General features: G+C 40.7%; 1 protein-coding gene and 1 pseudogene across 1 annotated transcript; one reads left to right on the top strand and one right to left on the bottom strand.

Annotated features, from left to right (window-relative positions):
• Positions 1 to 10,658: 10,658 nt before the first annotated feature.
• On the top strand, positions 10,659 to 13,237 carry LOC141620400 (uncharacterized; annotated as a pseudogene).
• Positions 13,238 to 19,199: 5,962 nt separating this feature from the next.
• On the bottom strand, positions 19,200 to 20,401 carry LOC141620398 (uncharacterized). The gene is made up of 2 exons (XM_074437279.1): positions 19,913 to 20,401; positions 19,200 to 19,805 (listed from the first exon to the last, which is right to left on the bottom strand). The coding sequence occupies exons 1-2, from the start codon at positions 20,399 to 20,401 to the stop codon at positions 19,200 to 19,202; spliced, it is 1,095 nt and encodes a 364-aa protein (XP_074293380.1).
• Between the last annotated feature and the right edge of the window lie 6,965 nt (positions 20,402 to 27,366).

Raw genomic sequence — 27,366 nt, 5'->3', positions numbered from 1 at the left:
CAACAACGAGATTAAACACTCATTAATGTTAAAACCATTAAAAATCATATAAGTATTTTCAAAATTTTAGCTTAAAGTTCTATAGTAAGAATACTATCTTTACTATTTATGATTAAATAAGGCTTAGTAACTCGGAAAAAGAGTAAGAAAAGGAATCACTACACAAAACGAGAAATAGCTTAGATATCCAATCGAACACTAGGGTTGAAAGAGAGTGAGAAATCATTTTCAAATATTATAGAAAAAGGTCAATTTGTAAATTTACTCCAATTAAATGAACCAAAAGTTTACTCATACTATATAGAATCTATGCAAGATGGAAAATAACTCGGGAACGAGAAGTGCAAGTCGCGATAGGGAACTCACACCCAACAGACAAGAAGGAATTGAACTTTTAAAGGTGGAATTTTTGGATGAAGTCAATAAAGATGTCAACGAACAAGACGCTTTACTCAAGAGGTCAAATGAGTTCCATAAAGGTGAACACAACGAAGCAAGCCAAAATAGCAGGAATGACAATTGTCGGAAATCGGAATTAGGAAGATCGGTACATCGAGAAAGGTTCATTCAATTTTCCAACCACAGAGTCATCCTACTAGGTCCTCCGAACATCAACAGGCAACAACCAGAGGCCACACTAATCCAAAGAGCCATCTGAACCACTCATCGACAAGTCTACGCATAAGTTAATCCTTGAGACAATCCTATCCTCTACAATTAACTTAACCATTTCCCAATCAAAATGTTTCCACCAATATCCTCCACCGAACAAAATCAAAATCCAAAGTCGACACTAGTAACAATATTATACCCTTACCAAGATTCAATATTCCCAAAACTCATTCATGCCTGAAACCAACCTACAAGCAACAAGTTGCACTATCCAATCCATAATTAGCACTAACTATAAGATAAATGGGTTCATCACACAAATCATCTGATCGGTTTACTCAAGGTTCACTATCCTACTTCCCAACAATATTCCAATTCCAATTGGAAGATTCCTCAAAGGATTAAATATAAGGTCCAAATTTACAATAACAATCCACAGACTTAACTATCAATCCCCAATTCCGTAAAGAAAGGATCAAATGACAAACGACAATCCCCGAACGACAATGCCCAAAACAATTCCAAAATAACCATAGAAATACTCCACCCAGGTAAACTAATCCCATTAGTCTCATCATCAAATTGAAACCAAAGTGGGTCTTATACCACCAAAACACGCGAACCTTAACTCGCAAGGAGACTACATCATTGCCATCTTATGTGCTAAGGTAGTACCCATGCTCAATCACCTATAACAAACAAGCTCTCAAAAGACATAAATCCCAAGGTATTTCTCAACTCACTAAACTCTCACATTAAGCACAACTAACAAGATTAACCAAAGGATCCCAAGTTATATTCTCCTATACAACTCAACCCTTAAACAATCAATTTCTCAACTCCTTCACGCCCTCCAATGATACATTCTCTCAAAACCGGGTTCTCTTGAACAAGGGAACTATCCTACGGAATAAAAGGAAGATGTCCAAATGGGCTTTATTATAAGAAGAAAACGAACCTAAGATGAATCGGAAGAAGGAATTGAAAGGTAGTTACCAAGGCGAGAGAAGAGGAATTTGAAAGACGAATAAACAACGAGATTGGAAGACTAAGGTAAGATTGCATTATCTACATCTATTGGAGAGCCATCTTACAAAAGAGAAAATCAATTAGTACCTAACAATTAGCAATCACAAACAGACTACCACATAAAATCCTAAATCTACCCATCCTACCCATCTCTCAAGTTTATTATTTAAAGGTCAAATGATTTTAAGTGGGGTGCACAAACGTCCGTCGGGAGCAACAAGCTCTGATACCAACTGTGACACCCTTAAATCTAGCCTTAAATAATTACGTAAATTCTACAGAAAAACTGGTAGGATATGTTTGTAAATGGTTCAACTAGTCAAAAACCTGCAATTTCAAAAATTTTCTTCCTAAACCATTCACAACCAATCCAACTCAAGAAGAGTGTCAAACCCCTGCAAAAGCTGATAAACTAATTTACATACATAACTAAAGACGCGGAAATATAAGGATACAAACCAACATAGAAAAGGGAGACATATGTCCCTTCAAATTATATACAAAACCAAAGTAGAAAAGGTTTACTAAAAGAATAGCCAAAACTAGGTCCAAGGTTCCTTGCTCACTAGCTCGTCTGTGACCCCAACTAAGCATCAAGTACCTGTCAATCGCATTTTATACAAACACGAAAGCCACAATTCAGTGGGGAGTAACTTCGAGTCCTCCCAGCCACGAATCGTCAAAATTAATGTAACATGTAGAAAAACATGTAAACAATATGATAAACCATGTAATTATCATGTAATCTAACCTATGACCCCTAAACTGACCAAACTAAACTATCATGTGAATCATATAATTCAAATAGTAATCCAAACTTTATCAATCAGAACGCTTACATCTCACCTATTACAGTTCATAAAATCACCATACAAGAAAGGGCAATATATCAAAGACAGGCATAAGTTCTTAGTACGGTCAATAGTCACTTTGTAACTCGAGTCTATACCACGAGGTAGGGAAGGTAATCGAACCGGTATCTTGGCTCAGCGGTTAATATTAATAAAACATGGCCAAGAGACAACACAACCCTAGCCTAAAATCTGCGCAGACCTAGACATGCGGATACACACCACCGCACCCAAGACCCACAACTTTTTTTAAAACAAAGTGAAGTGAGTACCCTAAGGAGTCCACCAAAGGGTTGGCTAGTACTTAAGCCGACCACTTACTCTCAAAATAAGTAACGAGGTCATGCCCCAACTTGGATAAACATCCACTAGTCAGGAACACAAAGGCTATCAAGCAATGAACATATACTCGTCAAAGACTATAAAGACCTATCTATGATGAAGGCCGTAATACTCACCTAGGACCTAGTCCCAACTTGAATACTTTAGCCCACACCACACAAGACTCACCACACAAGTCAAGTAAGACACCCACTTAACCATAAGAGGGCAAAAAGTCCTACTTACCAACATAAATTCTAACATTCTATCATGTGAAAGGCTATAATATTGTCTATTCAGCATACAAATCCAACAGTGTCCTTAATAAGAATTCAATACAAACTTCCAATTCTAGCAATTTTAACAATATTAAAGGCTTTAGGGGAATCTAGGGCCATTACTACAAAATAAGAAGCTATTTAAATTCAACTAACTAAATAAAAAGCTATTTAAATTCAACTAACTACACATGTGAAATAGAGATATAATAAATGGCCTAAAACAAGAAAAAGGCCGATTATCTAATTCATTCAACCGAATTTTTACCCGCAACCCCACCAAGCGATACTACGGTCAAATTGCGGTGACCAATCACTCAATTAATCGACATCGCATCGGTCAAAGGGACTAAGGCTCGCTTTTTCACAATCAACAAAACATTACAATTATCGCTATAAAATTCATTTTGTAAACTATCCTAACATGTGATAACTATTAATATAAGCACAATTTTACCATTAACATAATTTTTGTTACTAATATGATTCAATTCCTAAAGTGTACTCATACTAACTATGTCATTAATAAACCTTAAATGACAAATTTTGCATGGAAAACCGCGAAACAAGCAACGGACCGACCCGGCCAACCGTGGGCTAGCCGTGGGCCTCGCCACGGCCCGCTGCCTGCTGCCCCTGTCCCCCTACACCACCATTTTTTCCATTTTTATTTAGTAAAAAACCGTCTGAACATTAATGAATCGTTCCCAATTCAACTTTGTTAATTTAAACTAACAAAAGGCATAATTTAAGCATACATGCAACAAATTTTAACATGTGAAAACTACTACTCAAACAAAAATTCACCAAACATACAAAAATCAAAAACATGTGACGATCTTTCGTCGAGTAACTCGAAATATGTTACCTTAAGCTAGAAAAAGAGCAATTAGCACCTCAAACCCAACCCTAACTAGCAACTATCCGCTTTCTTCGATAATATACGAGTCCCCAAACTCGTCTTCCAATTCTTCACCTAAATAAACAATAAAAACACAATATATAAGCTTAAATACCGAATTTACCGAAAATTGGTCTTAAAACAACTTCAAGAAAACTGAAATTAAATTATACCAAGTTGTAGATCGCGACGAGGGGATTCCGGAAAGGTAAATTTCGTGAAAAACCGTCAAGAAATAAGGAAGTTATGAAGAAATTTGGCTTGAATCTTCATGAAAATGGTGTTGGAATATTTGGAAGGTGAAGATGAAGATAGAGGAAGCAAATCAGAAAAAAGAAAGAAAAGGGGGAAGGGGGTGCCGCGTATGGGAGAAAGGAAAGGAGGAAAGGAAGGTGCGGGATTTTTAGTCGGGATTTTTACGAGTCGGGTTTGACTTGTTTCAATAATAATTAAATCCGTAAGTCAAATGCAAATTCCGTCAAGACCAAAGTTTTTAAACACGAGATTACAAGAAAATTGAGTATTCATACGACCCATTTCCAAATTCGTTTACCCAATGTTCAAACGAATTGTCATTTTCCCCCCGATACGCCCTTATTTCGAAATAAAAAGTTTTACACGGTTTAAACTATTTTTAAACATCTCGAAACTATCAAAATAAATACTTTTCTTCAAAATATAATAAAATTATATTTCTTTGAATTATTTTTACTTTAATTACTTTAAATATCAAATTTTATTTGATTAATAAATTATTTTCAAAATATATTAGCGGTCCGAAATTACGGGGCGTTACACTTTCATTTGGAACAACATTCAACATAAACATGTCATTACAATAATAACCAAATCCAATAAATACACCATTTTTAGATAAAACATATTTATTAAATTCATACACTTGTTTATAACCAAGTTTACATAAACAACTACTGGATACAAGGTTCTTTCTAATTCCGGGTACATGTAATACATTATTTAATTTTACAATATTTCCGGAACTAAATTCCAACACCGATAGTTCATAATCCTTGAACCAATGTCGATCCTTGCAAACGTGATTGGTTGCACCCGAGTCTATCCACCATGCCACTACATCATCCTGCACATAAAATGCTTCAGAAATTAATGGTACATAATTCACAACCGAATTAAAACCAATGTCTAAAATCTGACCTTTATTAGTGGGTGGACCTTGGTCATTAGACCCTTGTCCTCCTTGGCTAGTACTTGCACTCTTTTTCTTTCTGTGCTTTCCAACCTTGCAATTTGTTTTCAAATTCCCGGTCTTTCCACAAATCCAACAAGCACCTTTCGGTGTCTTGTTAGACTCATCATTAGTGTTGTTAAAAGGGCGTTTCTTTCCCTTAAATTTGTTCTTGAAACCCTCTTCCTTTTCCATCATATTGACGGAAGAGGATCCTATAACATCTTTACCTTTACCCTTGCCACTATATTGCACCCTTATAGATTCCTCTATACGCAAATGGCTACCAAGTTGAATAAGAGTTAACTCTTTCTTTTTATGTTTAAGCATATGTTTAAAATCCTTCCATGAAGGAGGCAACTTGTTTATGATAATAGACACCGAGATAGATTCATTAATCTCCATTTTATGTTGTGCAAATTATCACAAAATACGGAGCAATTCATTGTACTGTTCCATTACCGATCTAGAATCAATCATTTTATAATTCATGAAATTTCCAACAAGGAACTTCTTACTAGAAGCATCCTCATCGATATATTTAGACTCAAGTTCATCCCATAATTCTTTAGCAGACTCAACATTTTGATAAATGTCAAAAAGAGAGTCGCACATACTGTTTTGGTAAATTTCTACCAATTTAGAGTTAAAATGGTCTTAGTGCCTAATCAATATTACGATTTGTTGATGATTGTATTTTGTGTGTTATTATGAAATGACTATAAACGTAAATAAAGGACACAAAGAATTTTGGTTACGCGGAAAACCCGATGGGACACAACCGCGGAGGGAGACGGAATCCCACCAATATTTTCACTATAATTCGGTTGAGAGTACAACGTGAAATGATACTAGAATGGCTATATCTCGGAGGCTAGGGCTCTTTGTCTGTATTTCTGAATGAATCTTTGGTCTTGTGTTGATGCCCCTTATATAGTGAAGCTCTCCCACCTAGGGTTCCTTACTTTCTCTCCAAGTATACCAAATTTGCCATAATATTGGACTTTCCTTATTCAGAATATGGCAATAATTAGGATTTCCTTATTTTACCCATGAATACGCGAGCATCCTAGTCCGGGTCCAAGTCTTCAATGTGCGTCATCTTGATTCAGCCTCCTGATTACTCTGCTTCCTGACCTGCGTCCCTGACCCAGCCCGTATCCAGAATTTGGGCCAACAATTTGCCCCCAATTTTTCGCGAAAACCACCTTTCGATAGTTGAGCGTGAAATTGCAATGTACCGTTGAATGACTTCCCGCATACTCTTTTCCAATCCTTTAATTTCCACATTTTAAATCCCCTAACTACTATCCCTATTTAATCACATCCGTCCCCCTACTCCCTCTCTTCAATCATTCGAACTCCTCAAAACCCTCAAAACCTCGATTCTCCAAAACGCCTCCCCGTTTTCTCCTCGCCGTCAACGCTGCCTTACCTTTCCGTCTCCAAGGTACTTTCACTTCCTCCTTTTCTTCAATTTACTATGGCAAAAACTCGTTTCGCCGCTTCCTCATCTGCCACCGTTGATCTCGTTGAGGACGACACCTTCCCTTCCCAGGGTATCCTCAAAAAACCACATTTTTGTGACTCCACCTTGACCCAGGGTGACATCCCACAAATCAAAGCTCTCTTGGGTCTAGGCTATGATGTGAAAATTCACATCCCTAGCCCCGGTCAGAAAGATGACGCCTCTCGTGAGGGGTGGATCTACTTGTATATGTACCCCTTCATCCTTGGTCTTAAATTTCCCTTTCCTTCCATGATCCAAGAGTTTATTAGTTTGAACTCTCTCCCCATGGCTCAAATTTCTCCAAATGCATGGAGAATCCTTCTATCTACCGTCGCTCTTAACAATAGTCTAGATGCTGAGATCGGGCTATCAGATCTGGCCCACAGGTTTGAGTGTCGGTCACTTGGGAATGGCCAATATACTTTCAGGGTCGTGGAGAAGACTGAAAATTTCCTTCAGTCTCCGTCCAAAGGCAAAGACGACGGCTGGTATGAGGGTTTCTTTTACATCAAGCTTGACTTTATTCCTTTGCATGCCAACTACCTCTTTAAACATTGGATCCTTGCCAAGAGTAACTACGCTTTCATGTCTCTTTCCCTGATCTCTTCTGCTACTTACCTTTCTTACCCTGTGATTTATTGCAGAACTCAAGAACCCTGAAAAGTCTGAGGACGAGGACACCTCTGTTGCCAAGATTTTCTCCATCCCTAAAGAACAAAGGACGTTCCCTGCACTGCTCTCCGACATTGACAATCCTGCTGCTGAAGAAACCATGTCTTCTGATGAGCATCCATTTCTGACTCTTGCTTGTTTTAGCAGCTATTTACCCTGAAAATTCATATCTATCTTCTGGTGTTTTTGTAGGAAGTACCCGCCCAACTGCTTCCAAGATCCTGATGCGTCAGGCTAGGAAGAGGATTGTTGAGTCCACCTCTTCGCTTGCTTCTTCAAAAAGGAGGTCTGCAGCCAGACCTACTCCTGAGCCTATTGAGGTCACTCCCATATCCCGTGCCCCTGGTTCCCCAACTCGTGCTGATGATCAGCTGATCCGTCTCCCTGCTGGCTTTGGTGATGCAGAGCGTGTGAACTATTAGCCTACATTGGAGCGGCTCTTGATACCTTCCTGCACCCAGATGTTTGACGAGACTGACTCCCAAGAGATGACTGACCTGGCTGCTGAACAATGCTTTCTTGTAAGTTCGCTTTTTACTCTTTCATTCCTCGATTTTATTATTTCGACTTTCTTTTTGACTGATAGCCTCTTTATGTGCCTCAGGCTCTACAATCTTCTCTTTACCTCCGCAAGATGCTGAAGAGAGCCAAGACTGAATGCCTGGAGTATGTGGGGAAGAACATGGAGCTTACAGCCACCTGTGCTAAACTGAGGGAGCAGCTCTATGCGGCCAAAAGGGAGAAGGAGATGGCCAAGGACCAGCTTGCTAGGACGTAGGAAGCTAACCGTGTTCTGACCACTGGGCTGACAAAGGCTAAGGCCCGTGCTGAAGAGATGGCTGAACTGGCCAAAAACGTGGGAGCTTATAGTGCCTTCGAAGGGAGGATTGACTGCATTCGGGTGTGATACCCCAAATAAAATTATATTATTTAATAGATTTGAGAAAAACTCTTTATTTGAGAAGGGAAAGAATTTTTTTCAAGTAAAGTCGAAAAGGTACACAAATGAAAGGGATCCATCCTAGAGGGAGATATTGACCTAATAAAAATTCGAAAGGCATAGTAACCTAGTATAGGTAAGACCCTAGAATAAAAATAAAATAGTTCGATTGGAGTCCGACTTAATAATAATTTCACTCGTAAAATTTTTACTAGACCTATCTAAAAGAAAATAACCCGTAAAGTTAAATATCTAAGATATTTTACAATATTTTACATAGTTTATTTACATATGTCACATGTTCTAAATGCTAATAAAAAAATAATAAGTATGTATGCTCGGTGCTGAGGAATACAACGTATAGATATAGCTTGGCATATAGGTTTTTCATGGTCAATGTGAAATCCACGTAAAGACATAGGTAGGAATAGGGTTACTATTATAACCGACTTAGTTTTACTATAAAAGGACATGAAGTCCATTGCAAAAAGCCAGGCACACACAACTAAATAACAACCAGTTAGAGAAAGCATAAGTACGGGTTACGGGTATTCCGAATAGTGAAACAATTGAGGTATATTTTCTATCCCTTCATCTTAAGTTAATGTAATGAGTAAGTTAGTTATCGTCATAATTACTTAACTGATATTATAATATACTTGAATGATTGTTTATGTGATAAAGTTAGGTTATACTTGTATAATTTACGTAATGTGGTTTACGTGAGATATGACTGTGGTACTGTTTGTGTTAATAATTGACGTTATAATGCTCACACGATAATGTTAATATTAAAATATCAGTGCTAAGATATACATTTGGCCAATGTATCATCCGGGGACATTATTATTGAAAGGGACCGGACCACATTATCATTTTATCCCGTGTACATGGATGTGAGCTCTGAAGTGAGCTCGGCAGGGGGCTCGGCAATTGGCTCCGCCCCGTTATATCCGGATAAAAAGAAAGAAAAAGAGAAAAAGGAAAAAAAAAGAGAAAAAGAGGAAAAGATTGTTATCCTGTGTACACGGAGGAGGGCATAGCCTAAGGGAGTCTCGGCACCGTAATGTGGCCCTGTTCAATAATAATGACCCGAATTATATTAATTTGAGTTGGAGGTTATGGGAAATATACTCAACCTGTGGTTGGTTGACCCTTTATTTTATTAATCTTTTTCAGGTACAGGAAACAGGAAAGGGCATGAGTGAGGTTAACGCCAGAAAATAGAATAAGAATAATGTATCATAATAATATAATCTTATCAATAAGACTTGTTACTAGTTATTTGGTTGTACTGAAGAATAATGTAAGCCTTGTATTTCTCCGTATGGGGAAATACGGCGGTAACGCTCTGTAATTTCCGCTGCTATTAATAAAATATATCATTTTGTACTCCTGTTGTTTATAGGGCGTTACAAAAGTGGTATCAGAGCCCAGGCTAAAAAAAAAATTTGAGAGAGATAGGTAGATGTCCTAGGTTTAACGGGTAGCTTATAGGATTTTATCTTGCCTATTTACTTATTTTCTTACGTGGATGCATATACTTGATCTAATTATGTGATTACTTGTGTATTGTGTTGATTTAAAATCATGGCGGCACCCTTTCCGAACCCCCATGAAATTGCTATGAACCCCAATGACCGAGTGAGCGACCACATAGAACGCCTAAGAGTAGCCATGACAACATACAACTATGCGTTTCCCCATTTGGCCTTACTGTTCCGTTCCAAGCACAATGTCTCGTAGAGACATTACCCAACGTTGTCCCATGGACCGGAATCAAGGAAAAATATTTCGATTTAATTGTTAATGGGTTTCCAAACCATGAGAAATACCTATATATTGGAGGGAGACTGAATTGTCTATGGTATCCCACATTTGAAGACATAGCTGCAGAGTTAATTACATTAGAAAGGAACAATGTGGTTTACTTATCAGATGATGACTCCGCAAACAGGGATAATAATGAGAATGGTGATGCCGATGACGAAAGTGATGGTGAAAGTACAGTGTCAGAATACACACCCGACTCCGGCGAGGATGACAACTGAAATGTTCGCAATGAATGCCAGAATGTAACATATGTAATATAAGTGTGAAAAAAAAGGTGTGTGAAATAAATAAGGGTAGAATAACAACTATGATAATAAACTACCCGACCCTTTCTCGGTATCCCACTAATATAAAGTAGGTGTGATGTAATGTATAATAAGATGTTGTAAGATAAGAATGTTGTATGATAAGTTTGATATGATGCATAACTACTATGTAAGTAATTGCTTGGGCCTATGCAGAGTTATGTAGAAAGTACCTAACGTTTTTCATTCGTACGGTAGGATGTCTAACCCCGAAAGCTCGGAGGTGAATCAACCAATAACCCAAGACCAGTCAGACACCAGAACCCTTGTCGCCATGATAGCTGAAACTGTGAAGGGAAATAAATCTAATGTGGAAGATGAGGGTATGAAATATTTTAGGAAAATGGCTAGCTATAACCCAAGGACTTACGACAGAAAAATTGACCCTGTGGTCTTTGAGGATTGGGTAAGGGGTATGGACAAACTTTTTGAGGCTGTAAACTGCCCTGACAAATGGAAGATCGGGTTTTCTGTTTACTACCTGGTCGGCCAAGCTGACCTTTGGTGGGAAACAGTCAAGGAAAAGAAAAATGAGGAAGGTTTTGGATGGGCCGAGTTTGAGGAACTCCTGAGGTCAAAATTATACCCCGTGTCTCTTAGGCGACAGAAGAAAGAGGAATATAATAGTTTAAGACAGGGGTCAATGTCTGTTATGGAATATGCAGCGAAATTCATGGAATTGTCTCGATTCGCACCACACATGGTGGCGACTGAGGAATTAAGAATGAATCGTTTTGAAAGGGGGCTTAACTGGAGTCTTCGTGACAGGTTGTCAACCCATACCTGTTTGAACTACCAAGAGATGTATGACAAGGCTACCAATGCAGAAAGGATAATGAAGGAGCGTGAGGGTGAACAAACCAAACCAAAAAGAAAGTTTGAGGAAGGCGGTGCGTTAGGTCAAAGTTATCAGAATAAGCAACCTAATTTGGTAGGAGGAAGGTTTCCCTCAAACATGTTTCAGGGAAGAAACCAGATTCCCCGATGTGCAAAATATGGATTAACCAATCACAGCACAAACCAATGTAGGTACCCTATCCTGCGATGCTTTGAGTATGGGAGCCCTGATCATAAAAGGGTTAATTGTCCAATAGCAAGGAGCAAGCCGCCTGGAGTTGGCACCAACACTAACAACAACAACCCCCCTAGGATTCCCCCAGGGTCGCAAGGAAACATGGTACAGAGGCAAGGCCCTGTGCCTGGTCGAGTGTACGTGATGAATGCCCAGGAGGCAGAACATTCAAATGATGTGGTCACGGGTAACATTCTATTTAACTCTACTCCTGTTAGTGTACTATTTGATACCGGAGCAACTCACTCTTTTATATCACATTCGCTAAGTAAGAAATTGAAATTAGTGCCCAGTAACCCGGATATAGGACTCCTGATAGGATTACCCACCGGAGAAACAATCCCGTGTTCAGTTGTATACAAGGATTGTACCATAACCATAGAAGAAAACTCATTCCTGGTTGATCTTGTCCAACTTGACCTACACGATTTTGATATCATTCTAGGGATGGATTAGCTTATAGCAAATCATATTCTTATAGACTGTCATAAGAGAATAGTAACTATCTCGAAACCCAACCGGGACAAAATAAATTTTCAGGGAGTGAAAAACAATGAAGTCAATAAGATCATATCCCTTGTTAAAACCTTAAAGTTACTACGACAAGGTTGTGAAGGATTCCTTTATGAAGTTCACCAAATCCTAGAGTCTGAACCCTGTGTTTCTAACATACCTGTAGTTAGAGAGTTTGCAGACATATTCCCAGAAGAAATACCAGGGATGCCTCCACATCATGAGGTGGATTTTACCATTGAATTAGTACCTGGTGTAGAACCTATCTCTAAGGCACCTTATAGGATGGCTCCTGCGGAGCTGAAGGAACTCAAAGCTCAACTTGATGAACTATTAGAGAAAGGGTACATTAGGCCACAGACCATGGGGTGCACCCGTACTCTTTGTGAAAAAAAAGGATGGAAGTTTGAGATTGTGCATAGATTACCGTGAGCTTAATAAAATAACCATTAAAAATAAGTATCCTTTACCCCGAATAGATGACTTGTTTCACCAATTGCAAGGCTCGACCGTATTCTCCATAATTGACTTGCGATCAGGATACCACCAATTGAGGATAAAACCCGAAGATATTCCAAAAACAACCTTTAGGACTCGATATGGGCATTATGAGTTTGTAGTTATGCCTTTTGGTCTTACCAATGCCCCCGCGGTCTTCATGGATCTCATGAATAGAGTCTTTAGGCCGTACTTGGACAAATTTATGGTTGTTTTCATTGATGACATCCTGGTCTATTCCAAAACCAGAGAGGAGCATGGTAAACACCTGAGAATAGTCTTGGAGACGTTGCGGGAGAATAAGCTATATGCTAAGCTGAAGAAATGCGAGTTTTGGTTAGACAAAGTTGTTTTCTTAGGGCACGTTATCTCAGAGAAAGGTGTGCAAGTGGATCCCCAAAAGGTTGAGACAATTATAAACTGCCTAAACCCAAAAACGTTACTGAAGTACGTAGCTTCTTGGGACTGGCGGGGTATTATCGCCGTTTGTGGAGGATTTTTCAAAGATCGCCCAACCACTCACAAACCTTATAAAGAAGAGTACCAAGTTTGAATGGAGTGAGAAATGTGAAAAAGCATTTAGTGAACTTAAGAAACGACTTACCTCGGCACCTGTTCTTACCCCCTTCCAAATGGCACGGACGGGTTTGAAATTTTCAGCGATGCTTCAAAACAGGGATTGGGTTGTGTGTTAATGCAAAATAGGAAAGTGATTGCCTATGCATCAAGACAGCTAAAACCTTACGAACAAAATTACCCAACCCATGATTTGGAATTAGCTGTTGTGGTCTTTGCACTAAAAATTTGGAGACACTATCTTTATGAAGTTTCTTGTCGTATCTACACAGACCACAAGAGTTTGAAATACCTCTTCACCCAAAAGGAGCTTAACATGAGGCAACGTAGGTGGCTTGAGTTTCTCAAGGATTATGAAATAGACATCCAATACCACCCAGGTAAAGCAAACGTGGTTGCGGATGCACTTAGCCGTAAACGACTTACTGTTAACTCGCTTATGGGTGATCAAATCATCATCCAATAAGGCAATAAAAATCTATGTATCGACACGGATGACGAGGTTTGTGTCAGGCAGCTAAGAGCCTTAGAAGTGAGACCAAACTTAACGGAGGAAATAAAAGAGGCCCAAAAGATTGACCCCCAATTAGAAAAGATTCGGAGGAACGTTGAGATAGGGAAATCCCCTGGTTTCATCATCCAAAATGACGGGTCACTTTGGTTTCAAGATCGGTTGTGTGTACCTAATAATGAAACCCTTAAGAAAAAGATTTTAGAGGAAGCTCACAACACGCGATATTCGATTCATCCAGGGGGGGAACAAAATGTACAAGGACCTCCGCAAAATGTTTTGGTGGAATAATATGAAACATGAGGTTGCAGAATTTGTCGCAAAATGTCTAACCTGTCAACAAGTAAAAATCGAACATCAAAGGCCAGGAGGACTTTTGCAGCCTTTAGATGTTCCCACCTGGAAATGGGGGTCAATAGCAATGGATTTTGTGACAGGACTACCTCCGACAGCCCAGGGAATGAATGAGATATGGGTAATTGTGGACCGATTAACCAAGAGCGCACACTTTTTAGCAACAAAAACAACATGAAACTCAGAACAGTTGGCAAAGAAATACATAAAGGAAATTGTTAGATCACACGGAGTTTCCAAAACCATTGTGTCGGATCGTGACACAAACTTTTTAGCAAAATTTTGGAATTTTTTTCAAAATGCCCTAGGAACTCATTTGAACTTTAGCACGGCTTTTCATCCACAGACCGATGGGCAGGCAGAGAGAACAATTCCAACCCTAGAGGACTTATTGAGGGCATGTGTCCTAGAATTTCAGGGGTCTTGGGAACAACATTTGCCCTTGATAGAGTTCTCATATAATAATAGTTACCATGCTAGCATTGGAATGGCTCCTTTTGAGGCCTTCTATGGGAGAAAATGTAGATCTCCAATATGTTGGAGCGATATTGATGAGTCGAGGATCATTGGACCAGATTTGATTCAAGAGACCACAGATAAGATACATACAAGGGAAAATGAGAACTCCTCAGAGTCGTCAAAAGAGTTATGCCGACCCTAACAGACGACAAGTGGAATTCAAAGTAGGTGATTTGGTTTTCCTCAAGGTATCACCTACAAAGGGGGTTATTAGATTCGGGAAACAGAGAAAATTGAGTCCAAGATATATAGGACCATTTGAGATAGTGGAGAGAGTTGGAGATGTTGCCTATAGATTATCCCTTCCAATAGAACTTTCTAGAATCCATGACGTTTTTCATGTGTCACTCTTAAAAAAGTATATCCCCGACCCAAGTCACGTCATTAACTTACCTCCAGTGCAAGTTAGGGATGACCTAACCTATGAAGAGAAACCAATTCAAATTTTACACCACAAGGAAAAGGCTCTTCGAAACAAGGTTATTCCACTAGTAAAAGTTTTGTGGTCACATCACGATGACACAGAAGCAACTTGGGAAACAGAACAAGAAATGCGAATCCGATATCCTTATTTGTTCCAATAAGGTAATAATCCAAGTTTCGAGGACGAAACTTATTTTAAGGGAGGTAGAATGTGATACCCAAATAAAATTATATTATTTAATATATTTGAGAAAAATTCTTTATTTGAGAAGGGAAAGAATTTTTATCAAGTAAAGTCGAAAAGGTACACAAATGAAAGGGATCCATCCTAGAGGGAGATATTGACCTAATAAAAATTCGAAAGGCATAGTAACCTAGTATAGGTAAGACCCTAGAATAAAAATAAAATACTTCGATTGGAGTCCGACTTAATAATAATTTCACCCGTAAAATTTTTACTAGACCTAGCTAAAAGAAAATAACCCGTAAAGTTAAATATCTAAGATATTTTACAATATTTTACATAGTTTATTTACATATGTCACATGTTCTAAATGCTAATAAAAAAATAATAAGTATGTATGCTTGGTGGTGAAGAATACAACGTATAGATATAGCTTGGCATATAGGTTTTTCATGGTCAATGTGAAATCCACGTAAAGACATAGGTAAGAATAGGGTTACTATTATAACCGACTTAGTTTTACTATAAAAGGACATGAAGTCCATTGCAAAAAGCCAGGCACACACAACTAAATAACAATCAGTTAGAGAAAGCATAAGTACGGGTTATGGGTATTCTGAATAGTGAAACAATTGAGGTATATTTTCTACCCCTTCATCTTAAGTTAATGTAATGAGTAAGTAAGTTATCGTCATAATTACTTAACTGATATTATAATATACGTGAATGATTGTTTATGTGATAAAGTTAGGTTATACTTGTATAATTTACGTAATATGGTTTACGTAAGATATGACTGTGGTACTGTTTGTGTTAATAATTGACGTTATAATGCTCACACGATAATGTTAATATTAAAATATCAGTGCTAAGATATACATTTGGCCAATGTATCATCCGGGGACATTATTATTGAAAGGGACCGGACCACATTATCATTTTATCCCGTGTACATGGACGTGAGCTCTGAAGTGAGCTCGGCAGGGGGCTCGGCAATTGGCTCTGCCCCGTTATATCCGGATAAAAATAAAGAAAAAGAGAAAAAGGAAAAACAAAAAAAAAGAGAAAAAGAGAAAAAGAGGAAAAGATTGTTATCCTGTGTACACGGAGGAGGGCATAGCCTAAGGGAGTCTCGGCTCCGTAATGTGGCCCTGTTCAATAATAATGACCCGAATTATATTAATTTGAGTTTGAGGTTATGGGAAATATACTCAACCTGTGATTGGTTGACCCTTTATTTTATTAATCTTTTTCAGGTTCAGGAAACAGGGAAGGGCATGAGTGAGGTTGACGCCAGAAAATAGAATAAGAATAATTTATCATAATAATATAATCTTATCAATAAGACTTGTTACTAGTTATTTGGTTGTACTGAAGAATAATGTAAGCCTTGTATTTATCCGTATGGGGAAATACGGTGGTAACGCTCTGTAATTTCCGCTGCTATTAATAAAATATACCATTTTGTACTCCTGTTGTTTACGGGGCGTTACATCGGGCCTACACTGAGGGGAGGCACACTTCTTGGAGCCTGGAGGAGGAGCAGGCTGAATTTGCCCGTGCTTTACCCAATGGTAGGGACTTGAGTGCTTTGTTCCCCCCTGATGCTGAGGTTGCTAACCCTGAGCCTGAATTCCTTGCCATGGACATCTCTGGAACTATATCCGAGGCAAAAGTTGTAGAGGAGATCATGTCACATGCGGTTGGTAGTGATGCTATAGTGACTCCTGTGGCTGATCAGGTACCTACGTCAAAAGAGCAGACAGAGCATGGGGAACAGGGCAAAAGTCAGGACGTTGTTGTTGAGAGGATTGGCCTCTCTTAAAAATTTTCAATCATATTTTCTGGGGACTTGGCCCTGTGTGGTGCAAGTTTTGTAATTATACTTTTGAAACTCTTTTTTATTTTGTTTTTATGTTTGCTTGCGCCTGTTGGTGTGCAGGCTTGAAACTATTCTGGCACCTACTATAGGTAGCAGGTGTCTTTATTTTGAAATGCATTAGGTCTGGTCTACATGCCCCCTTTTGCTATGTTCTATGATGTGCTTTCTGCGTCTGAGGCTTAGTTCTCACTTTTGATTTTCCAGGAGGCTGCCCTAGTACCAGGTACACAACCTCTGCCCCTGGTGGCAGATGCTTGATAAAATATTTTACCCATGACGTTAAATATTTTATCAATAGGATAGCTAGTTAAAGCGTACCACTCATTGTCTTTTTCCAGTTAACAGGGAATGTTGCGTTCCCTGTGGTTCCAGTGTTTGTATTTTCGTGCATGCACCTACGTATATGGCCCCGGGATTTTAATATCCACATCGTAGCTATGATTTTATCTGGGATTAACGCTGAGATGCAAGTGGTCTTTGTACCGCCGAGCCTTGCCATCTCCAGACCGTACGCCCTCCATATGGCTGACTTTGCAACGTCTCGTAGCCCACATGGCAGGGATTGGACCCTCAAAGTTTACCTTGCCTGACAAGTAACCAACGTTAATACTCAAAGCCTTTCTTCCTAGAAGCATAAAATCCCCAAGCAATACAAATTACCTGGTGCTATCTCATGGTGTTCCAAGGCAACAGCTGGATCCAGGAAGCCATAGATTGGACTACTTGGTTTTTAAAACGACTCAATTTGTTCGAAAAACGAAAGAAAATAAAAACATCTAAAAGTGAAAAACAAACCATGCATATATTATCCCCACCCTCTTTTTTTTTGAATTTTTTGAATTTTTTATTTTTATTTTTTATTTTTTTTGCTTCATGGACTGCTGAAAGGTCCTCTGTACACTAAGGTTTCAGCACTTTGTCAGACAAAGTACTGTTTCAGATGGCGAATGTTCCAGAGTTTGTGCAGGATCTGACCTTGTATGGTCATCAACCTGTATGCCCCATTCTTAACAATGCTTTCGACCTGATACGGTCCTTCCCATGTGTAAGCAAATTTGCCTACCTTGTGATTTTTGGTATTTTCAAATACCCTTCTGCCAGGTCCCCTACCGCGAGGGTCCTCACATTGACATTCTTGTTATACGTTCTGGCTACAGATTGCTTGTATGGTGTCATGCGTATGTAAGAACCTTCTCTTAGCTCGTCAACTGTGTTCAGGCTCCTGGTCTTTTCGATTTGATTCTGCTCTGCTGTTTGGCAGCCATATCTGTGTGTTGGTACCAAAAATTCCGATGGGATTACTGCTTCTGCCCCGAATACCAAGCTGAATGGTGTATGTCTCGTTGCTACCTTTGGTGTCGTCCTGTCTGACCAGAGTACTAGTGGTAGCTCGTCTGGCCATTTACCCCCTAGCTCCTCCAGCCGCTTCCTAAGGTTCTTCACAATGATTTTATTGCTGGATTCTGCTTGGCCGTTTGTCTGTGGGTACCGGGGTGCAGACTTTCTCAGCGTTATATTCCAACGTGAACAAAACCCTTCAGTGTTATCGGATATGAACTGGGATCCATTGTCGCATATGATTTCTGATGGTATCCCAAATCTGCTGATGATGTTACGTTTTATAAAAGAGATCACCTGGGCCTCCTTTACCTCTGTCATTGCTTCAGCTTCAATCCACTTTGAGAAGTAGTCGGTCATGACGAGCATATATACTCTGTTCCCTGGAGCCCTGGGTAGCTTTCGTACTATGTCCATCCCCCACATCATAAATGGGCACGGGGAGATGATCGAATGCATTGGTTCTGCTGGCTGATGAATTGCTAGGGCTGCCTTTTGGCATGAATCACAACGTTTGGCGTGATTTGCAGCGTCCGCCCTCACGGTAGGCCAGAAATACCCCTGCCTTAAGATTTTATTAGATAGACTTCGTAACCCAGCGTGATTTCCACATTCTCCGCTATGCATATCCTACAACACTGTGTTGGCTTCTTCCTTATTTAGGCACCTGAGATAAGGTCCCGCCAAAGATCTTCTAAAGAGCACGTTATTTATTAGCACGAATCTGGAAGCTTTGATCTTGAAACTCTGCGCTTCTTTCTTATCTTCTGGGAGTTTTCCATCTTTCAACCACTCTATGCAAGGTTTCCTCCAATCTGAATCCGCCTTTTGGTTTTCATCTGATACCAGGATTCCTGCTCCATTCACGTGTTATACACGCGTTGCATCTCCTTGTGGACTTTGTTCCAACTCTTTCTGTATAGCTGTGGTTAACACATGAGTGATTAGTATAGTAGAGAGTTCCGTGGGCTGGAAGGTGGCTCCCAACGTGGCCAGGGCATTTGCCTCCACGTTCTGATCCCTTGGGACCTGAGTAATCTTGAAAGACCGGAACTTCAGCTTCTGCTCCATGGCTATCTTCAGGTAGGCTATCATTTTCATATCACGCGCCACGTACTCATTGTTAACATGGTTTACCACAAGCAATGAGTCACTATACACTCTCAGGTTTCTCACCTTGAGCCCTTGGGCCATTTGCATCCCGAGTATAAGTGCCTCATAGTCTGCTTCATTATTAGTTGCTTTGAATTCACACATGACTGCCTCCACACGGGTACCATCATATCCCTCTTTGGGTACCTGAGGACCAGACCCACTCCAGCTCCCCGAGCATTTGAAGCTCCATCTATGTATAAGGTCCAGACCCCACTTTCCTGGTCCCCTAGTAATGTTAACATCCCCTTTTCTGCCTCCACACGTGTAGCGGGACAGAAATTTGAGACAAAATCTGTCAGGGCCTGGGACTTGATTGTCGTCCTGGGCTCAAATTGCAAATCATAGCCACTTATGTGTATCGACCACTTGGTCATTCTTACAGATAATTCAGGCTTTCTCATGATCGTTGTCAGTGGATAATTAGTTACCACGTGAATAGTATGAGATTCAAAATATGGGCGTAGTTTGTACGAAGCAGTGACTAGAGCTAACACTAATTTCTCGAAAGGCGTGTACCTGGTCTCTACAGGAAGTACAGACTTACTGATATAGTATACTGGATGCTGCATCCCTTCTTGCTCTCTGACCAGAACAACACTTACTGCCGCTTCTGTAACCGACAGATATAGGAACAGTGGCTCTCCCTGCTCTGGCTTGGCTAGCAGGGGTGGTGTGCTTAGGTAGCACTTGAGTTCTTTGAATGATTTCTCATGCTCCTCCGTCCAATCGAACTTCTTGCTCTTTCTCAGTATATCATAAAACAGCTTGCATCTATCCGAGGCTCGTGAGATGAATCTACTCAATGCTGCCACCTTTCCTGCTAATCGTTGCACATCCTTTGGCCTCTGTGGTGACTCCAGCTGGAGGACTGCCGGGATCTGCTCCCTACTAGCTTCAATCCCCCTATGAGTTACCATGTACCGTAGGAACTTTCCGGAGGACACCCCAAATGAGCACTTAGATGGATTAAGCTTTATCTTATATTCCCTTCACGTTTTGAAGGTATCTGCTAAGTGTTCCATGTGCATACCAGCTTTCCTTGACTTAACTACCATATCATCTATATATACCTCCATGGTCTTTCCTATCTGCTGTTTGAACATCTTGTTTACCAGGCGCTGATAGGTGGAGCCAGCGTTTTTCAGGGCATTACATTGTAACAGTATATGCCTCGTTCTGACATGAATGCCATCTTCTCTTGATCTTGTGGATGCATCTTGATCTGATTATAACCACTCCAGGCGTCTAGAAAGGTGAGTACTTTGTGCCCAGCCGTGGCATCTACCATTGCGTCGATATGTGGTAGCGGAAAAGGATCTTCAGGACAAGCTTTATTTATGTCCGTAAAGTCTACACACACCCTCCACTTTCTATTCTTCTTAGGTACTACCACCACATTAGAGAGCCAGTCAGGATAGCTGACTTCCCTGATCTTTCCCGCTGCCAGGAAGCTGTCTACTTCCTTGTTGATAACCTCATTTCGTTCTTCCGCAAATTTTCTTCTCTTCTGCTGTACCGGGATGCAGCCCGGATTCACGCTTAACTTATGTGAGATGATGGATAGATCTATGCCGGCCATATCATTGTGGAACCAGGCAAAACAGTCCATGTTCTCCTTAAGAAATTGAATTAGCTGATCTCGTAGCTTTCCGGTAGAGGTTGCTCCAATTAATACTGCTCTATCCGGGTGCACCTCGTCCAGGTGGACCTGATCTAATTCCTCTGAGGGTGGCTCCTTGTATTCCTCCAAGGTGCCCCGGTCTTGTAATTGCTATGAGGGAAGCTTGGTTCTGGCTTTAGGGCTTGCTTATAGCAGTTTCTGGATTCCTTGCGATCTCTTTTCACTTTGACTACACCCCATGGAGTTGGGAACTTGAGACACTGATGGTATGTTGAGGGGATTGCCTTCATTTGATGCAGCCACGGTCTTCCCAAGATAACGTTGTAAGTGGGTGGGCCCTCGATGACTAGGTACCTTACTAATTTGTTGACCCCTTCAAAATAAGTTGGGATGGTTATCTCGCCTACTGAATGTGCCATCTCACCGCTAAATCCCACCAGTGGTACAGATTTATTTATCAAGTTTTCTTTGTCAAAGCCCATTATTTTGAGAGTTTCAAACATGATGAGGTTCACCGAGCTCCCAGTGTCTACCAATACCTTTCGCACGGTGTAGTTCCCAATAGATAATGTTATGGTGAGGGCATCGTGGTGCTGCTCTGTCTCGTTCCCTGCGTCAGTTTCGTCGAACGTGACCGTAGGCAAGTCACTCTGGCTCACCCTGCACGATGTTTTTGGGTGGTCTCCTTTGCCTTCAGTAGCTCGCCTCTTGGCTGCAGAGTAGGTTAACCCTGACAACTCGGATCCACCTGTTATCACGTTAATGATCTTGGTGCAAATAGGTGGGCAGAGGGGAGCACCTGATTTGTCGTCTCCCTTCTGTCCTACTTACCCCCACGTGATAATAGGTGATCCAGACTCCCCTTCCGCACCTAAAATTTTACCTCTTTCCGTAGTCTGAAACAATCTTTTGTTCGGTGTCCTATGTCTTGGTGGAACTCACACCTCTTACTGCGGTCTCGGTCGTCATTAGACCTGTCCTGCATAGGCGGCTTAGGCCACTTCACCTGGTCGCCCAGTTCTTTCAACGCTTTTAACAGACCTTCCGTTCCCGTATTGAACCCGTACTCAACTAACCTGGGTGGATATTGCGAATCTTCCCCCTTGCTCAGATTTTTCTGCCACTTTGCTGATGTTGGGCCTACTGTATGGTTTATTTCTCTCGCCCTTTCTCTCTGTCGGAACCTTCCTACTCGTTCTGTCGAAAGTTATCGTTCCCTTTCTGGACAGTATATCTTCTTTCAGCCGTAATGTTGTTGTTGTGCGCTATTGAACTTCCTCGAATCTCTCAAAGGGATGGATCGTTAATTCCTTATATAGATCTGAATCTTTATCCAAGCCTTGCCTGAAGGCATTAATTGCCGTCGACGTGTCACAACCTCGTATGGCCACCTTTTCCGTGTTGAACCTTATAACGTAGTCCTTGATTGACTCCCCAATTTCTTGTATGATCCTGTAAAGGTCACTAGGCTGCTTCGGAGTCCTTCGGCTACTGGCAAATTGCTGGTTGAAGGCATTGACTAAGTTGGAAAATGAGGATATAAATTTGTTGGGTAGGCTAACAAACCATTGTATTGCTGCTCCTGACAAGGTTGACCCGAATCCTTTACACATACATGCCTCTTTAGAGACCCTTGTTGCTGCAGTCACCATCATCTTCTGTTTATACTGGCTAATGTGATTGCAGCGATCTGTGGTTCCATCAAAAAGAGTCATTGTTGGGACACTGAACCCTTTTGGCAAAACCATAGTAGTTATTGCGTCAGTAAAGGGCAAATCAGCATAGTTGTCTGGCGTTGCCATCTATATGGGTGGCGGCATTCCTGGGACTCTCCGAAGAGGGCTACGTAGTTCCTGGTACTATTGCTCTATATAGGCTTTCTTTCTTGTAAGTTGTTGGTGCACCTGCGGCTGCAGATCCGTAGTTCCTGCGAGATTTTGCTGTCCAGTTGCTGCTGGTGCGTGCATCTGCGGTGTTGTCGGACCTGAACTGCTTACCCATGCATATTCCGGCCTATTCAGGACTGGCTCTACGACTGACGGGGTCGCGGATCTCAACCTGCTTTGTGGGTGTTAGCGCTCCCCTACATCTGCGCTAGAGAGATTGTCAAAAACGTATGAAATTACCTAGGGGAAGAGTACCTGATATGGGTGTTGGTTCCTGGCATGCTGACTCATCATCCGGTGTTAGTGCCCCCAATCCCGTTGAAATCAGGCCTCTCCTCTGTTGCGGTTTGGTTTCCATATCTAGCCGAGTTACCATATCTTGTGGTAGCAGGCGTGCCTGCCTCCTCTCACTGTCTCCTATCGACCCTCATCTGAATCTCACATCCTACGTCCAGGTCATTGGACTGGCAGCTTGCTGTCGTAGCTCATCGATCTGGGCTCGGAGGAGATTGTTATCTGCTTTCATCAGAAATCTCATGCTTCTATTCTCACTTTGCATTGTCCTGATGGTCCTTGCCAGGGTATCTAGTCCACTTATCATAATGCTGGTAGGACTTGGTGGAGCTAGATCCTGGTGCCTGGACTGTCCCCCTTTCTCCGGTTGTCCCATCCTCTATTTACCTTGGTCGACCCCTGGGTCTCTGACTTGCGCCCTTTCCGTTTGCGGTTGATTCCCCGCTGTTTGAGAACTATGGCTTTGCTTAATTACTGGCACTGGAACTGTCCCTTGTGTAGGAACGACGTTTGGTGGCTGTGTCGGGGTTACGCGTACTGTTGTGGAAGCCGTGGTGGGAGGCGGTGCTTGCAAAGCAGGAGCGCCGTCCGTTTTGTTCGGATTTGCTTTTGGTTGCCCTGACATGCTTCTGTTCCTCGTATACTGATTAACGGAGACGGCCACTATTGTAATACTACGGTTTTATGAGTCTCTGGGTACTCTATCGAGTAGGCCTTACTCTGTCGAGTAAGGGTGTGTTGCGTTTTCAAATAGTTTCTGACCTGTTGGGTACTCGATCGAGTAACTAGGATACTCGATCGAGTAAGGGGGCACTCGATCGAGTACCTTAGCTACTCGATCGAGTAGCCGGTTTACGGGGAATGTTTTGACGGGTTTTGCTAATAACGCGAGTTTGATATAAAAGGTTTTCGTCAGTTTATTTAATCACCTTTAACCTTTCTAAACCCTTCAAAAGAAAAAGGAGTTACGTAGTTCTCTCTCGTCGCGTTGTTGGCAAATCCTCAAGGCTAGGAGTGTCGGATCATCTTGTTCTTTGCATCATAGTGTTCCTTGCGTCAAGGGTAAGATCTACATACTAATTTTATACTGTTTCTTTGAGTTTGTTTAAACCCTAATATTGGGAATTTGGGGTTTTGTTGTAGATAATGATTGGTAGTGGTTATGTGTATGTATGATAGGAGGAGGATTTGTAGAAGAGGCTTTTTGATACAAAATTGTTGAGACCGTCGATTGTTGTGCTTTTCGGGTAGGATTTCCTACTCAGTATTAGTCCCATAATGGGATGATTGTTGATGTGTTGAGATTGATTGTTTGATATAGTAATTGTATTGTGACGGTTGTGATTGTGATTGTGATCGTTGTCTATGGTTCTCGAGGCGTGTCCTCGGTGAGTGAGGTCACTTGCGGAGTGGCTTCACGCCCTAGTTTCGCCTATCATGGAACCCGCCACAGAAGGGATGTGCACATTAATGGACGGGGTTATCGCTCATTATGAGGAGCGGGGATTTGGTGGGTGCAGTGCGGTCCCCCATCGGGGCTGGTCCAAAGGGACAATCGGTGATTGAGATTGTTGGAATTGGTGTGGTTGTGTGTGTGACGGTTAAGCCGTCTGTTTATCTTATTGTTGATATATATTGAATTGTGTGATTAGTAATCGACCCGTTTAAATGTTTTAAAATCGTGGTGATCCATTCGGGGTGGTGATCGATTATTGAGCAGTATGATATGACGCGTATGGGATAGCCGGGATGAGTCATCACGTGGCGCTTAGAAGTCTTCCGCCGTGTCGACGATGTTTTATAGCTTTGATAGTTTTAGCGATGAGACCGTCCGAGAATCTTGTGTTTCTTTTTATCGCTTTGGATTTGCTATGTAATCACTTTAAACTTTATTTACTTTTAAAGTTGTTTCGTTATTGTCTTATGAATATCATGCCTCGGATAACCGAGATGGTGGCATCCTTATACCTGAGTGGTCCTGGTTAGGCACTTGGAGTATGGGGGTGTTACAAATGGTATCAGAGCGACGATCCTGAAACCTGTAACCAATGAACCCAATGAATATAGGGAGTCAATTAAAATGAACCTGGGGTAAAGGTTGTAGGAGCTAATGCAAAGACTTGGGAGACGTCCTAAAGTCGCGAACTCGCCCTACAATTTTAAACCGGTCACCATGGGATATGAGTCGGGATCACTATGTGTTTATCCTGTGAATTGTGTACCTATATGGTGATGTGTGGCATGAATCAGTGGATGTATGTATGTGGAGAATGGGGAATGTGTAGAAAAGATGGTGATAATGTGATTTCGTATGTTGTTGATTGAAAGCATGTTGCATGATAGTTGGCTTACAATGTTGGTTGGAATTGTTAGAAAAGTGTATGAGAATGACGAGTAATATGTTGGAAATGGATGAATTGATTGGAAAAGATGGAGTAGCAATTGCATGAGAATATGAATTTTGTGATTATGAATATGTTTAGGTGACGAAGTGTATTTGTAATGTTGTTGTATTAGTAACATGGAAATAAGATTTGTAATGTATGAGAATGTTGTGTTACGAAAAGTTATAAAATTTAAAGTATGCGGTTAGTACATGACTAATGAGTTAAATAATATATGTGCATGATGGATGTTGTTGCTTGATTTTTGAAGATGGTAACATGAGATTAGCAATACTGGTTTTATGTGTACTGAGTCGTTTTGTCTACCTTGTTGTTGTTTAAGTCGTTTGGGAAGTAAAAATCAATAGTTGTGTTTTTCGTTTATAAAGAGGTTTTCTTTAAACTGTTATAACTTGAGATGCATAAATGATTTTGATGTGATTCTAATTGGAGCTGATAGCTTGTCCTTTTACGATTCTAACGATAGGTCACACGCCCAAAACGACCAAGAAATGAGTGAGTTATGACTGTTTCTGAAAACTGGACAGTGCTGAGAATTGGGGTACTCGATCGAGTATCCTTGGTACTCGATCGAGTAAGGGGGCACTCGATCGAGTAAGTTAGTTACTCGATCGAGTAGCCCTGGTGATTTGTTTTACGTGCTTCTGATCTTCACCTACTCGATCGAGTAAGTCACTTACTCGATCGAGTAGCCTGTACTCGATCTAGTGACCCCTGTTTTGGGTCATATGCTTATCTTTTAACATTCGTTGCATATTATGTTTAATTTAAAGGTATTAATTTGCTTCTTTATGCACCCTTTTATATGTATGTTGATCATGATGCGTAAGTTACCCAATCTTATGATGTAAAGAGTGGCACCTATGATGAGTATGAGTTCGGTGGGGAGGACATGATTTATATGTGTTGTGATCGGTAGAGGAAAAAGAAAAGGAAGATTGGTAAGGCTTAATTGAGGCATAGGGCATGTTGTGTGAGACGAGATGAGTGACATAATTGTATGTTGAGTAATGAAAATGTAAGTGAATGTGGGCAAGGGATGACGTGAGTTTATGGAACGTGAGAATGAAAAGATTGAAATGAGGGACGCAAATGGCGGCAGCTTGAGACGTGTAAAGAATCATGAAGGGGGATGGTTAGGAGTCGTGTGGGTTAAGAATATACACAGTGAAAGTTCGTTTTAAAGGGGTTGAGAAGAGTAGTATATAGTGAACTTTGTGGAGACATGTCGCGAGATGGATTTGTAGACAGTGAGTGAGTTTGGGAGATTTGGTTTATTAAGAGATGAAACTACTGTGTGATTTCCTTGGGCAATTAACGGTACAAAAGGAATTCTGATTGCTAGAGAGGTACAAAGGAGATGCAATTGTTTGGACAAAGGAACGTTGATTTTATGGATAGATTAGTGGCAAGTGTGAGTGATAGCATAGCAAGAGAAGATCCATGGTAAGAAAGAGCGAGGTGATATCGATATAAATAATGGGATTTGGGTTTTAGAGCGATGAGAAGGTAATTGGAGCACTAAAGAGTTAGGTAGAAGTAATAAGGAGTTGAACTATTAAATGGTATTGTTGAGTATAAAGAGAAAAGAAGGATAAAAGTAAGTTGAGAAAAATGTTCACCGGAGTTATGTGACATAAAAGTAAGGAATCGTCGAGATGTATGATATCTTTCAA

Source organism: Silene latifolia, chromosome X (assembly GCF_048544455.1).
Source record: "Silene latifolia isolate original U9 population chromosome X, ASM4854445v1, whole genome shotgun sequence".
Taxonomy (NCBI): Eukaryota; Viridiplantae; Streptophyta; class Magnoliopsida; order Caryophyllales; family Caryophyllaceae; genus Silene; species Silene latifolia.
The sequence above is the reverse complement of the archived record's forward strand: the minus strand, read 5'-3'. Positions and strand labels throughout refer to the sequence as shown.